Genomic DNA, 13842 nt, shown 5'->3' on the forward strand with positions numbered 1-13842 from the left:
ATAAGAAAATACACAAGAACATAAATGAGAAAATTTTAACCAAATACGTATCAAAATACGATATAAACGACACAATACATGACAGTATGCAAGAAAAAATACACGAGAAAATATACGACAAAATACACAATACCGTACATTACCCAGGACAAAATGTACGAACGTACCTGCACGTCAGTCTGACCCGACAACGACGAAGAGGAGAAAAGTCTGTGGAGAGTTCTCCGGACGGAAGGTTTGCCTTTGTCTGAAGATGGAAACAAATTCAATTGTTGCCATAATGCTTTCATTTCCTTTTTCTTTTCTTTTTTTTTCTTTTTTGCCATTGAATTGTAAATCTTCTTTTAGTCCTTTGTTGTCTTTTCAATTGAAATGACGCTCTGGCACTTTACAACGGTTAACCAATAAAGTGGATGTTTCCAAACTACAGCACAGGGGCCGTTTGCGTGCCCCCACCCCTTTTTAAAATGTTAGATCATTAAAAAAAATAATAGTAACCTTGAAAAACATTAATGAAAAAAAAAAAATACAAATTTAGAATGGGGAACACGTGAATTTAAATAAAATAATAATATAAATAAATCAATAAAAAAAAAAGTAATGCAATAATACATAAATCAAAATTTATAATAAAAATATTCTAAAACATATTTTCCTAAAACATTATGTTCTATGATTGTGATTATTAGGTTTGTTCTCTCTCTCTCTCTCTCTCTCTCTCTCTCTCTCTCTCTCTCTCTCTCTCTCTCTCTCTCTCTCTCTCTCTCTCTCTCTCTCTGTCTGTCTTTTGCGCTCCCTCCTTCACTCTCTCTTTTGCTCTCTTTCTCTCTATTAAGCTCCCTCTTTTGCACTCTCTCTCTCCATCTCATGCTCCCTCTTTTGCAATTTCTCTCTGTCAGTCTCTCTCTGTCTCTCGCTGTCTCTTTTTTATGCTCTGCCTCTTTTGCTCACTCTTTCACCTCTTTTGCGCTCTCTCTCTCATGCACTCTCTCTTTTGCTATTTTACTCTTTCGCTCTCTTTCTCTCTTGCGCTCCTTCTCTCTGGCTCTCTCTTTCACGATCCCTCTTTTGCGCTGTCTCTCTCTGGCTCTCTCTCCATCTCCCTCTCTCTTTTGCACTCTCTCTCTGTCCCTCGCTCTCTTTCATGCTCCTTCTTTTGCTCTCTTTCTCTCTCTCTCTCTCTCTCACTCTGTTGCTCTCGCTTTGTGCTCTCTTTCACTATTTTGCTCTTTCAGTCTCTTTCTCTCTCTCTTGCGCTCCCTCTTTCGCACTCTCTTCCTGGCTCTCTCTGGCTCTCTCTGGCTCTCTCCGGCTCTGTCTCTCCATCTATCTTGCTCTATCTCTCTCTCTTTTTGACTCTTTTACGATCCCTCTTTAGCACTCTCTTTTGTGCTCTCTCTTTTGCTCTCTCTCTTTTTCTCTCTCTCTTTCTCTCACTCTTTTGCACTCTTTCTCATACACTCTCACCTACGCGCTCTCTTACTATTTTGCTTTTTCAGTCTCTTTCTTTCTCTCTTGCGCTACCTCTTTCGTGCTCTCTCTCTGGCTCTCTATATCTGGTTCTGTCTCTCGCTTTCTGGCTCTATCTCTCTCTTTCACGCTCCTTTTTTTGCACTCTGTTTCTTTCTCTCTTTTGCGCTCTCTTTTGCTCTTTGGCTCTCCCTTTATACATATCAAGTCAAGTCACATTTATTTATATAGCCCTTAATCACAAAAATGTCTCAAAGGACAGCACAGGATTACAAGTACGCAATTACCTGATCTTAAACCAACATGCGGGCAAGGAACAACTCAAAACTTCAGCGTGAGAAGAGGCCTCACAGGTGGTAATACCCCTTCCAGGATGACCAGGGTGAAATACATTGAGCATTACAGTACGCAAACATAGTAAACACTAGGTTACATGTTGAAAATGTGTCCAGAAAGTGCATGACAGCAGCGACGCCCCCAGCCTGTAAACTAGTCCAGAAAGTCTATACTCTTTATATATGTATATACATATATGTATATACATACTGTATATGTATTCACTTACATATATGATCAATAAAATAGTGAGGATTAAAAGATGATAAACAAAACAAACGTTGGTGATAAGTGATGATATACAATTAAATATCGCTTATTTTTCCTTTCGTCTCACCTGAGTTTGTGTAATTGCCGGATGTCTCTTGAGGTTTGGGGGACGGGATTGGCCCGTTACACTCATCCAGAACCGGAACGCTCTGGAAAAAAAAAAAGAATTGTGAAGGAACCTTCAAAAGCCGTCTTCACGGTCCTCTACCTTCTCATCGCCTTCGTTGCAGCCTTCCTCGTCCACAAAGGCGAAGGACTCCCAGCTTATTTTGGACAATTGGCCCGGGGAATTCTGAGCCTGAGCTGCCGCATAGTGAAGATCACATTTTAGAACGGATAAAGACTGTTTTTTTTAAGAATACGAAAATATAAACTACATGACAAAATATATGACAGACTAAACGACAAAATACATGACGGAATACACAATACAATCAAAGACAAAACAAAATGAAATGAAATGATCTGCATTTATATAGCGCTTGTCAAGTCAATGACTTCCCAAAGCGCTTTACAATGTGCTCCACATTTCCCAATAGCGGCCTTGCAGCCATGTAAGACACTAACCTGCTTATTGTGGGTATTAGGGGTTCAGTGTCTTACCCAAGGACACTTCGACATGTAACACGGACAAGCCGGGATTCGAACTGGGATCTCTTGATCCCAAGACGAGCGCTCTACCTCCTGAGCTACTGCCGCCCCAAACAACTAAACACATGACAGAATAGACAACAAAATGACAAAACACGACACAATACATGATAAAACCACAAAATACACGGCAAAACAGCAATATACACGACACAATACACAACAAAATACATGACAGAATACACAATAAAATAAAAGACAAAATGACTAAACACAGAACAAAAAACGTGACAAAACGACAAAATACACAACAAAATACATGACGAAACCACAAAATACACTACAAAACAGCAAAATACACGACAGAAAAGAACAAAATGGCAAAATATACACAACAAAATACTGTACATGACAAAATACATAATTAATAATCGACAAAAAGACAAAAGACAAAATATCTGACACAATACACCACAGAATGCCCAAAAAACAACTAAATACACGACAATATAGCAAAAGACACAACAGGATACACGAATGAATACATGACAAAACATACAACAAAACGACAACATACACAACAAAATGAATGACAAAATACATGACAATATACAACGAAATACATGACGAACTAGAAAACGAAATACATGACAAAATGCACGACAAAACTATTGAAAAAAAACGTGACGAAACGAAAATATACACGACAAAATGCACAAAAAAAATAAGCGACAAAAAGAAAGACTACATGATAAAATACGAGCGCAAAGTAAATGACAAAATACAAAACAAAACATAATATACAAGACTAATTACATGACAAAATATTTGACTAAACAAACACTAAATTACACGACAAAATATATGAGAAAACGACAAAACGACAATAGACATGACCTGGGTTGGGTAGGGTTACTTTAACTGGATTACTTTCAATTACTTTTGGATTACTCCAATACCAAATATGCTAATAAAAGACAAAAGAAACTAAATATGAATAAAATGACTACATTTTGTGCAGGCTTGGGGAGTAACGGAATACATGGAACGGCAAAAATGATGTTGGCAAGCTGTTGGGATTTATTTTCATTTTGTTTCTGTCACATTTTATGTTAGTTTTGCCGGAGATCAAAGAGATCAAAGCCAGGAGAGAAAGCTTACCACCTGTTGTGAGTCATAATTTTATTCATATTTAGTTTCTTTTGTCTTCTATTAGCCTATTTGGTATTGGTGTAATCCTAAAGTAATTGAAAGTAATCAAGTTAAAGCAACCCTACCCAACCTTGGACATGACAAACTACATTTAAATGGCTGCACATGGGGACACCGGGGACAAGAACCGACTTTTAACCTTGCCACTAAAATACTTAGCACTCGTTTATTTGAAGACATGCACATCGCAGCTGCTAATGACGTACAAGAAAATCAGTATGGAAAAACACAAATTTGTCAATGATGGGTACCATCCGGTAAACACAGACTATCACAAAACAGCAAATGAATCAAGTCAAACGAGTTTGCCGCGGTAGCCTCTATCTCGGTATCGTTTTTTTCCCCGTTGCAAACGAAGTAGTAGTTGTGTAGTGAAAGGAAGTCCGTCTGATTTTAGAGAACCGGCTTTTTCGCCTCAACTCATTAAAGAGAGCCGGCTCTCAAAGGGCTCACTTGCTTTGATGCATTATATTATGAATTATTATGTTGTATAAAGAAGTTAAAAAAAGGAGTATAAAAGGATAAAATGAAAAAAGACAGGTTAGTGGTTATCCCTTTAATCAATGTATTACCAACAATAATTTAATGCAGAAAATGAATGAATAATTTGAATAAGAAAATTCTACTTAATTATATTTGCATGTATTTTTTCCTTCTACGCTGAACGTCCAAGCTACTAAATTTTGAACTTTTTTTATAATAAACCTCATTCATGTCGAGCAACCCAGTATCTCACAAGAAAATGTTAATTAACAATATATATGATATAAGGAAACACATGTACAAAATAACATGTTAAATTACATAAATAAACACGTTTGAAAGAAAAATATGGTGTAAGATTATTTTGTATTTTGTAAGGGAAAATACGACAGATTGTAATGGCATGGAGCCCTGGAGGTTGACAGGTATGAATTTCAAAATCCATCGATGTCTTCTCTTCTAATTTTGAGTGCCTACTAATGTTTAAACTGCTCATTTTTTTAGAAATTAAGATTGTTTTTTTGGGGTAGTTTTCCTTCGAAAATGCGTATTTCGTAAATTGCAATAAACCAGAGTAGTAAACTACAGAAGATTCATAAAATTTGGTAGCTCTGCTGACCCTTCTCAAAGACCCGGCGGGCCGGCGAGAGCCACCAGTCGATGGCGGCTTGGAGTTCCATCCTCTCGATGGAGCCCAGAAGAATCATAGAGTCTGGAAAGCAAAGGAGAGATTAGGAATGTCAAGAAATGAGATAAGAGACGATTTTGAAGACATTTTTTCATTCCGATAACCTTTCGAGTCCACGAGCGGGATGGTTTTAAGCGTGGTGGTCTCCAGCAGTTGATTCAGTTCTCGATACGTGGAGTGAGCTGACAAGAACTTGACGTTGCGCACCATAATGTCTTCCACGAAGATGTTGTACTTGCTAAACAAAAGCCAATAAACAGGGTGGCCCACTTCGGCGGGTTATACCCGGGGGCCCGCTTTACCTGATGTGGCCGAGGGCCAGCTCAGGCAGGTACGGCAACTTCTTGACCTGGATGATGGAGTCGTAGAGTGATGGCTGCAGGCCCTGGGCCACCATGTTGGCCAGGATGACAGCCACCATCATGGGCAGGATATGCGAGATCTGACCCGTCAACTCGAAGCAGATCACCGCCGTGGACACCGTGTGGGTCACTGCTCCCGTCATGGCAGCCGCACCTGGTTGGGGTACGAAACAAATTCGAAGTATGTTATTAGTTGTTACAGTGATGGGACGTCAGGGCCTGCTAGGCCTTAGCTGCTGGCCTAAAAAATATCAGTTAATGTAGAGAAAATTGCTTTATACTTGGTGCAGAACATAATTTGTTGGTTACTGATTTGGCCAGGAGGTAGTGCTCCCGTTTTAGCCATCCAATTAGTTTAAAAAAATACCCTCATATGGGGTCTAGCATTTATCAAGAAGGAGGAAATACATGATTTTTTAATTTTATTTTAAATATCGATTTTTCAGTTCATGGATATGGATAATGATGATCAGTCCAGAAGGAAAAATAAATCGACATACAAATATATAAAATCGCTCTAACAAACTGTGATTTATTTATTTACTATTTTAATCAAATGAAAGAATAAGCACATTGTTGACGCACTGTTAACGAAGGGGGAGTGAGGTCAGAAATTCAGTAGCAATAATAAAAGTACTGATACATAAACACGGTTTTAAGATAATGAACTCATATAAATGATCAAGAATTACTCTCATAGCATGTCATAAATTATATTTATAACCAGCACCGAAACAGTTTGTTGTGAAATCCTTTCTTGCCTATCTTTGGGTCAGAAAAAGCATCATGTGGGGTAGGGAATAAAAAAGCCACTATTCATTATCCCTGGTCAACATTTGCTGAGAGCATGGGCTGAGAGAGCAAATTTGTATTATGTTGACAGTTTTTTGAAAATTCTTTCCACTTAATAAGCAGCACCAGTGCGACCGCAATCTATTATCCCTGGTCAACGATTACTGCAAACGGGAGGCCGGCAGACCGCAAGAATTTGTCACGACCTGTACAAGCAGGGAACCTAAACGCGTAACGTTTCACAACTAGCTTTATTGCGGAAGCAGAGAAGTCAGGCGCAGGAAAACAAACGCCAGCGATTTGGCGATCGCTGGGCAGGAGAAGCAGGAGGCCCACGAGATCAGAGCGTGGTCGGAATGCGGAAATGAGTGGAGTAGCGGGGATGGGTGATCGGAGTATGGTCGATGTGCAAAAACGGGTCAAGTAGCCGGAGCGGGAGATCGGAGCGTGGTCGATGGATAGAACGGGTCAAGTAGCCAGAGACGATCAGGAAGTCAGGGACAGACGAGCAGGATACAGGTGAGGACGAGACAGACGGGATTGAAAACGGATACAGGATACGGGATAACGGGGCTTGGATCGATTGATATAAGATACAGGATACCGGACAGACGGGATCAATAACGAGCAGAATACCGGACCGGATAGATCAGGTATCGATACAGGATACAGGATACGGAACAGACTGGAGCCAGAGTCAAAGTACTTGCCTTGCAAGTGAGGAGGTTTGTTGAGGGACTGACCAGGAATGAATGAGAGTACTGAGTTTAAATAGGAGGGGAACCAAGCAGCTGCTGGAGCCAAACGACAGGTGAGGACAACGGGTAAATAATGACAGAATTTGCCCATTTTAGCATTAATAGCATGATCAAGGGATTAAAAATATAATCTAATTGACAAAATCTAGCCCCCCAGGACTATATTAGATCCATATAAGGGAATAATAACAATATTTTTTGTGATGCATTTAATACAAAAGTCTATATTTCATATTCAAGCAGAAGGTGTAGGACAACCAGGAAGGTCGAAAACTGACCAATGACGGCGTAGCCTCCCGGCAGGATGCGGTACACGATCCCATCAAATAGGATTCCGTTAGGGAACAGAGTGGCCATGATCTCGCCTACAAGACGACCGAAAGCCGCTCCTAGAGGAGGGAGATAAGGGAGGGGGAGTAGCTTGGTAACATTATTGAAGGTCAGCAGCCGGTAAAAGTGCTCGTGATACTCTATGGGAAAAAAAAGAAATCATAAATCCTCTTACCCAATATGAAGACCGGCATGAAGGCGCCCGAGGGGATGGGCATGGTGGTGGAAACCGCTGACATCCAGAACTGCGACATAAAAAAAAAAAAAACAAGATCAGGGAAGAATGGAAATGTAGCGCGAATGCTATTAAGGCAGAAGGAAGAAAAGCTACTGGACTGGTTCAAAGTGGTGAGTATACAAGTCTGAGGGTTGCTGTTCATGATGGTCAAGAACACAGAATTTGTTTAGGTGCACAAGATATTTTGCTCTGCACTTCGACAATCCAGATGTTGCACAATCTATTCCATGTTTTGGCCTTGTTGTGTTTGAAGAATTATTTTTTTACTTACGTCTGTGTGCAAAGTATAAGGTTTTTGGGGATTGGCAACCCCTTTTGTCAGGGAAATTAGGGTTTAAATGTGCCTTTTATACTCTTATATTTTTATATATTCTTATATTTTGGACTTTTATATTTTTATACGTTTAAAGTATACTCAATAAGTGTGTGGTTTAACAAATTTGAGTTGTGTTCAGAGGCACGCACCTTCAAGGGTAAAAGAATAAATTTTGATTATTGTTTGAATGTGCCTTTGTGTGATGTTCCCCTTAAAAGTGGCTTAACAAAGCCAAATATTATATCCAGGTGCTGTTTGTCGTCTTGCAACAATTGTATCCTTTTGGAGGCTGCTAACTTTTAATCAAGATGGCCTTCGTTTTGGTGCCGGGAAGCCCGCTTGAGAGCTTGCTTCCCACATTCCAAGTCTGCTTGAGAGCTTGCCTTCCCACATTACAGAGAGGCATTGTGTTGCAAAGTTTCACTATTCTTATTGCTCTTTTATTATACATTACATACTGCATTTAAACATGTGATTCCTGTCTAAACCAATCAGATTTGCTTCCTGTCTTCATATAATCGTGTTTAAACCAATCAGATGTGTTGTTTCATTCTTGTGTTTTCCTATAAATGAGCCTCCTGCCATAGGCGGAGCGTGATTTCTCCCTGATCCGATCCTGGAAACACGCACCATCCGATAGAAGGGCTATCAAAAACCTAAATCTCCGACTCAGAGTGTGTTCTTTTCTTCATCCTAATACAATCTCGTTTTAATCTTGACACCTATTAGAGGTCCACTTGTCAGTTTTCCTAGATTTAAGAAATTCAAGATTTATTGTTGTCCTTCAATAATGCCAATGATTGTTTTTGTGGCTGCTGTACCCTTGCAATAGCTACGTCATCCTGAGAGGGGGATTACCTCATGTGCGTCCCCTTTTCAAGGTTAACTTATTTTCCCCATGCTGAGGTTTTTGAGTTTTTCCTTGCCTTGTGTAGGTTTTAGATCAGGAGATAGCGTAATGGTAGTCTGTAGTCTGTAGTCTGTACAGCTCTTTGAAATTTCATTGGATTAAGAGCTATACAAATAAACATGACTTGACTTTATGAGAGAAGTTTAAAACACACATACAATTAAATAAAAGAAAAAAAAACACTTTCTGACAATGTGAGTTCCATCATTTCTATAGGATTAAGGTATTTGGCCTCTACTTTTTTTATAATAATATATTGGTTGAGTGGTTTCATAATTTTGGAATACAAACATTCCCCTACTTATGACCATTCGACTTACGTAAAAGGGTAGACACGAACATTTTTGGGGGATGTCGTGAGATATCCGGACATTGCTGTGAGTTAGATTTTGGATTGTGTGCACCTTTTTCCGAGTAAAGGACATTACTGTAGTGCTTCTTTCCGCCGCTACCGGTGGTGGCGCTGTGAGAGGTCACCCAACATCCACCTCAAAGAAATCCGGCTTCTACTTCCTAGTTAGTGTGTACACATTCTACACTGTATCTACAGCGCACCAAGAACTTCTTAATTTATTTTATTGTTTAATATCTCGTGCATCCATTCAAAATGGTTGGTGTAAAGTGTACAGAAGAGGTAAGCCGTTTCTTTTGAAATGAAAGTTGAATAAGAAAGCTTGATGCGGTTGAGAAAATGGTTTCGGCCACTTTTTACCACGGAGGAGGAAGTCGCCTAACTATTGAATCTTCCAAAAGTACGTTAAATTCAACTTCATCTGTCTTTATAGAGCATATAATTTTATGAAATGTTTATTTTTTGTGCAAAACAATACAGGTTATTCATACAAGCCTTACACATATTTATATAAACCTTAAACATAAAAAATATAGCACTGAAGCAATTTACAAACAAATTCCACTTACGAACGTAGGTAGGGCAGCGTCTGTAGTCCTTTACGCGTCTGCATTAATGACTACAATATCCCAAGAATGTTCTAAATTCTTTTAAATTTGTTGGTTTAGGCCAGATCTATGATTTTTATAACAAAAGTTTATTGAAACAGGGATTAAGAAATTGTTGTTTGCTGATTAAATTAATTTCATTCAATATCTTAGTTATAAGATCAAATATTTACTCACTGTGTTTGTTTAATGTGTCCTTAAAAAGTTTAAAGGTAAATATTATCTCTAACTGCACCAATCTGCTTGTACCTTACTTTTATCAGAGCTGTTCGGGGCGGAACACATTAGGTCAGAGGAATGGGGGCTGAGGGGAGTGCTGAAGAGTGACCTGGTGCTCCGCCCCGCACGTTTTTTTTCCACTGTAGCATGAAAATGGTGTAAGTAAGAAAAGACCTGCTTCAAGTAGAGTCCAAACGCAAACCCAAACACCAAAAAGTAGTTCTTCTGAGCGCCTCTAAGAAATGCATATACTTGCACTCGCATCATGAATGGGTGAAAATGAGAAAAAAAATGACTGAGGCTGTGAATATTACTTTAAGACATGAGATGGAGACAGAGAGTAACATATTTTAAAATCGATTCAGGAAAAGAAACACTCTAATGCTGCTCACCTTCATGACAAGGAAGAGGAGGAGGATGATGAAAACGCTAACTTGCGGGTGAAGCCAGACGGCCGAGCGACCAAGGCCGGCAGGGGGTGCCGAAGCCGAAATTTTGGTCCAGGTGAAGTTGTCGAACAGGGAGTTAATGCACTCTCGGGGCATCAGCTGACAGAAAAAATGGGGTGCATCGTTAAATATTTTTTCTATTATCTATTATGCTTTATTTCTCACCAAGCCTATCTGCTTTTATTTTACATTTAGCAAAGCCGTTCAGGGCGGAAACCATCAGGTAGAAGGAATGGGGGGGAGTGCTGGAGAGTGCAACATCCTTGTCCTCACATTTTTTGTTTCTATTTGTTGGTGTAGCATGAAAATGGTAAACATAATAAGAGGCCTACTTTGAGTTAAGTCCAAACTTCCAAACAGATTTAAAAAAAAAAAAAGGTTCATTCGAGCGAGTCTAAGAAATGCACTGAACTTGCAAGCGCAACATAAAGGGGCTGAAAGAGGCTGCAATGATGACACAAGCCAGAAGATGGCAGCCACAAGTAAAAAAGTTCAAAATTTCGTAAAGCTCCTTTAAGGTTTCAGGCTATTTATAGAAAAAATAAACACGGAAAAATAAAGCTGTTCTTGCATTCATCAACTCCTATTTTATTAATATCATGTTATATTCTTTGGAAGCATTTATTTTACTATTTTCCTCTGTATAGATAATAATTATAAATAATAATAAATTATATATATATATATATGTATATATATACCGTATTTTCCGCGCTATAAGGCGCACCTAAAAGCCTTTATTTTTTTCAAAAGCTGACCATGCGCCTTATAACACAGTGCGCCTTATTTATGGATCAATATTAAGTCGTAAAGTCTTCCAACTAACTTGCAGCCGCCGACTAGATTTTCCCCCGAACGCCAAGTAGTCCGCGGTGTATGCTGGGATTTATTTACCGGCGTTTCATTGGCTAACCAATGTGTCAATCATCGTTTGAATCGATCACTATTGGCTAAAGTTATTCGGAGGTCAAGGGGCGGATCCTTTTTATCATTTACAGGCTGGCATAGGCTTAAGCTGCAAAACAAAGCCTGCAATTGGCCGAAAAAGATGTGTCAATCATCAGTTGAATCGATCACTATTGGCTAAAGTTATTCGTAGGTCAAGGGGCGGATCCTTTTTATCATTTACAGGCCGGCGTAGGTTTAAGCGGCAAAACAAAGCCTGCAATTGGCCGAAAAAGATGAATGTGTATAGCACGTGGTTGATGGCATACAGAAAGCATTTTTTACTATTCTGTATTTGTAAATATTTTATTCTCCTGGATTTACTAAACTCACGGATATAAGAGGACCATGGCTGCACATTATTATTGAACACAACGACTTCGGTGAGCTACTCCGGCTATATATTTTCCCTGTATCTTGTTTCAGACTGAACTCGATGTTTCTGTGATAAGCGGTGCATAATGGATGGAATGGAGTGTCTATTTTTAAATTAAACTCAATTCCAAGTGTTTATTGTCATATGCACAGTAAAGTTGCGAGCGAAAAAGAAAATAGAAACTAAAGAATGGTTGGCATTTCTTGAATCCCAAGACTTTAACCTTCCAAATGATGGATTATTATTATCAAGATTAGATGACTTCGATCCTGACCACAAATTCATATCAGCTAGCTCAGACAATTGCAAATATTATACTGGAAATGAATACAATACCTTTGTTAAATCTGAAGACAAATTCTCAATAATACACTTTAACAGTAGAAGTATGTACACAAATTTTGATGACATCACTGAATACTTACAACAATTTGAGAACCCGTTTAGTGTTATTGCAGTTTCTGAAACGTGGTTCAGTGAGGGAAGGGGTGTAAATTTTGAATTAAACAACTATAATCTGAACTATGTAAATAAAACAAACAAAATAGGAGGTGGAGTAGCTATATATGTGCACAAAAGATTAAAATCGAAAATATTACAAAACATGTCATTTGTCATTGACGATTTACTTGAATGTATTACAATAGAAATTATAAATGAAAAAAGGAAAAAAATTATAGTCAGTTGTGTGTATAGATCACCGGGCTCAAATCTGGAAACCTTTACAAACTGGGCTGAAAAAACATTTCAAACAATAAGCGCCAAAACACTATTCATTTGTGGAGATTTCAACATCGATCTAATGAATCCAAACAAACATAAAAACATTGATGACTATATTAATATGATGTACAGTATGAGTTTGTACCCAACTATATTAAGGCCTAGTAGATTCACTTCACACAGTGCAACACTCATTGACAATATATTTACAAATAATATGGAATTTACAAACGTCAGCGGGTTACTGGTTTGTGATATTTCTGATCACCTACCAGTATTTACAGTGTATGATGAAAAGGTTACTAGACAAGAATCAATTAAGGATTATGTTTACAAACGAGTTAGAACTGAAGCGACTATTATATCACTGTATGATGACTTAGTTAAACAAAACTGGAATGCTATATATGGTACAGATGATGTGGATGGTGCGTTTGACATATTTTTGGAAATATTCACCAACAAGTACAACAAAAATTGCCCAATGAGACAAATTAATATTAAGAATAAATCTGTAAACCATCCATGGATAACTAAGGGTTTACATAATGCTTGTAAGAAAAAAAACTACTTATGTAGAAAATTTATTAAACTAAGAACTAAGGAAGCCGAAACCCGGTATAAAACGTATAAAAACAAATTGACAGGAATATTAAGAGCAAGCAAGAAATTATACTATACCAATTTATTACATCATAACAAAAGTAATATCAAAGGTATTTGGGATATATTAAATAGTATAATAAAAGGAAAGAATGTAAGCAATGCATATCCAAACTATTTTATTGATAAGAACAGTGAAAATTATAATTTAAATCAAGTTGTGGAGAATTTCAATAGTTATTTTGTAAATGTTGGACCAGAGCTCGCTGCAAATATCCCAGAGTGCAGTGGTAAACAATTTGAGTCACTAATAAAAATGAACTCCAAGACCATGTTTTTATCTGGGGTTACGGAATCAGAAATCTTAGACGTGGTTAACAACTGTAAAAACAAAACGTCTATGGATTGTTTTGACATCGATATGGTACTAATTAAGCAAATTATAAACAGCATTGTGAAACCATTGACCTACATCTGTAATCTATCATTTCTAACAGGCACATTTCCAAATCAAATGAAAATAGCAAAAGTTATACCAATATACAAAAATGGGAACAAGCACATTTTTACAAACTATAGACCGGTATCTCTGCTTCCTCAGTTCTCTAAAATATTAGAGAGACTTTACAATAATAGACTAGAACAATTTGTAGATAAACATAAATTGATTGATGAAAGTCAATATGGTTTTAGAGCAAACAGATCAGCAACAATTGCAATTATTGATGCAGTAGAAGAAATCACCCACAGTATAGAAAAGAAGAGATACGCAGTCGGGGTATTTATTGACTTAAAAAAAGCATTTGATACC

The 13842-nt window shown here is 38.0% G+C and overlaps 1 protein-coding gene across 1 annotated transcript in view; it reads right to left on the reverse strand.

The window, feature by feature from the left end:
- The window catches only part of clcn1b (chloride channel, voltage-sensitive 1b), a 60911-nt gene that overhangs the window by 3440 nt on the left and 43629 nt on the right, over window positions 1–13842 (reverse strand). The window contains exons 12-20 of the mRNA XM_088326878.1: window positions 10328–10483; window positions 7468–7537; window positions 7241–7351; window positions 5353–5566; window positions 5155–5288; window positions 4982–5074; window positions 2285–2379; window positions 2144–2225; window positions 168–247 (exon numbers count right to left, since the gene is read on the reverse strand). Of these exons, the coding sequence (XP_088183004.1) occupies window positions 168–247; window positions 2144–2225; window positions 2285–2379; window positions 4982–5074; window positions 5155–5288; window positions 5353–5566; window positions 7241–7351; window positions 7468–7537; window positions 10328–10483 (1035 nt within the window). The remainder of the gene's footprint in view (window positions 1–167; window positions 248–2143; window positions 2226–2284; window positions 2380–4981; window positions 5075–5154; window positions 5289–5352; window positions 5567–7240; window positions 7352–7467; window positions 7538–10327; window positions 10484–13842) is intronic.

This window comes from Urocampus carinirostris, chromosome 2 (assembly GCF_059441175.1).
Source record: "Urocampus carinirostris isolate Australia breed hairy pipefish chromosome 2, RoL_Ucar_1.0, whole genome shotgun sequence".
Lineage (NCBI taxonomy): Eukaryota > Metazoa > Chordata > Actinopteri > Syngnathiformes > Syngnathidae > Urocampus > Urocampus carinirostris.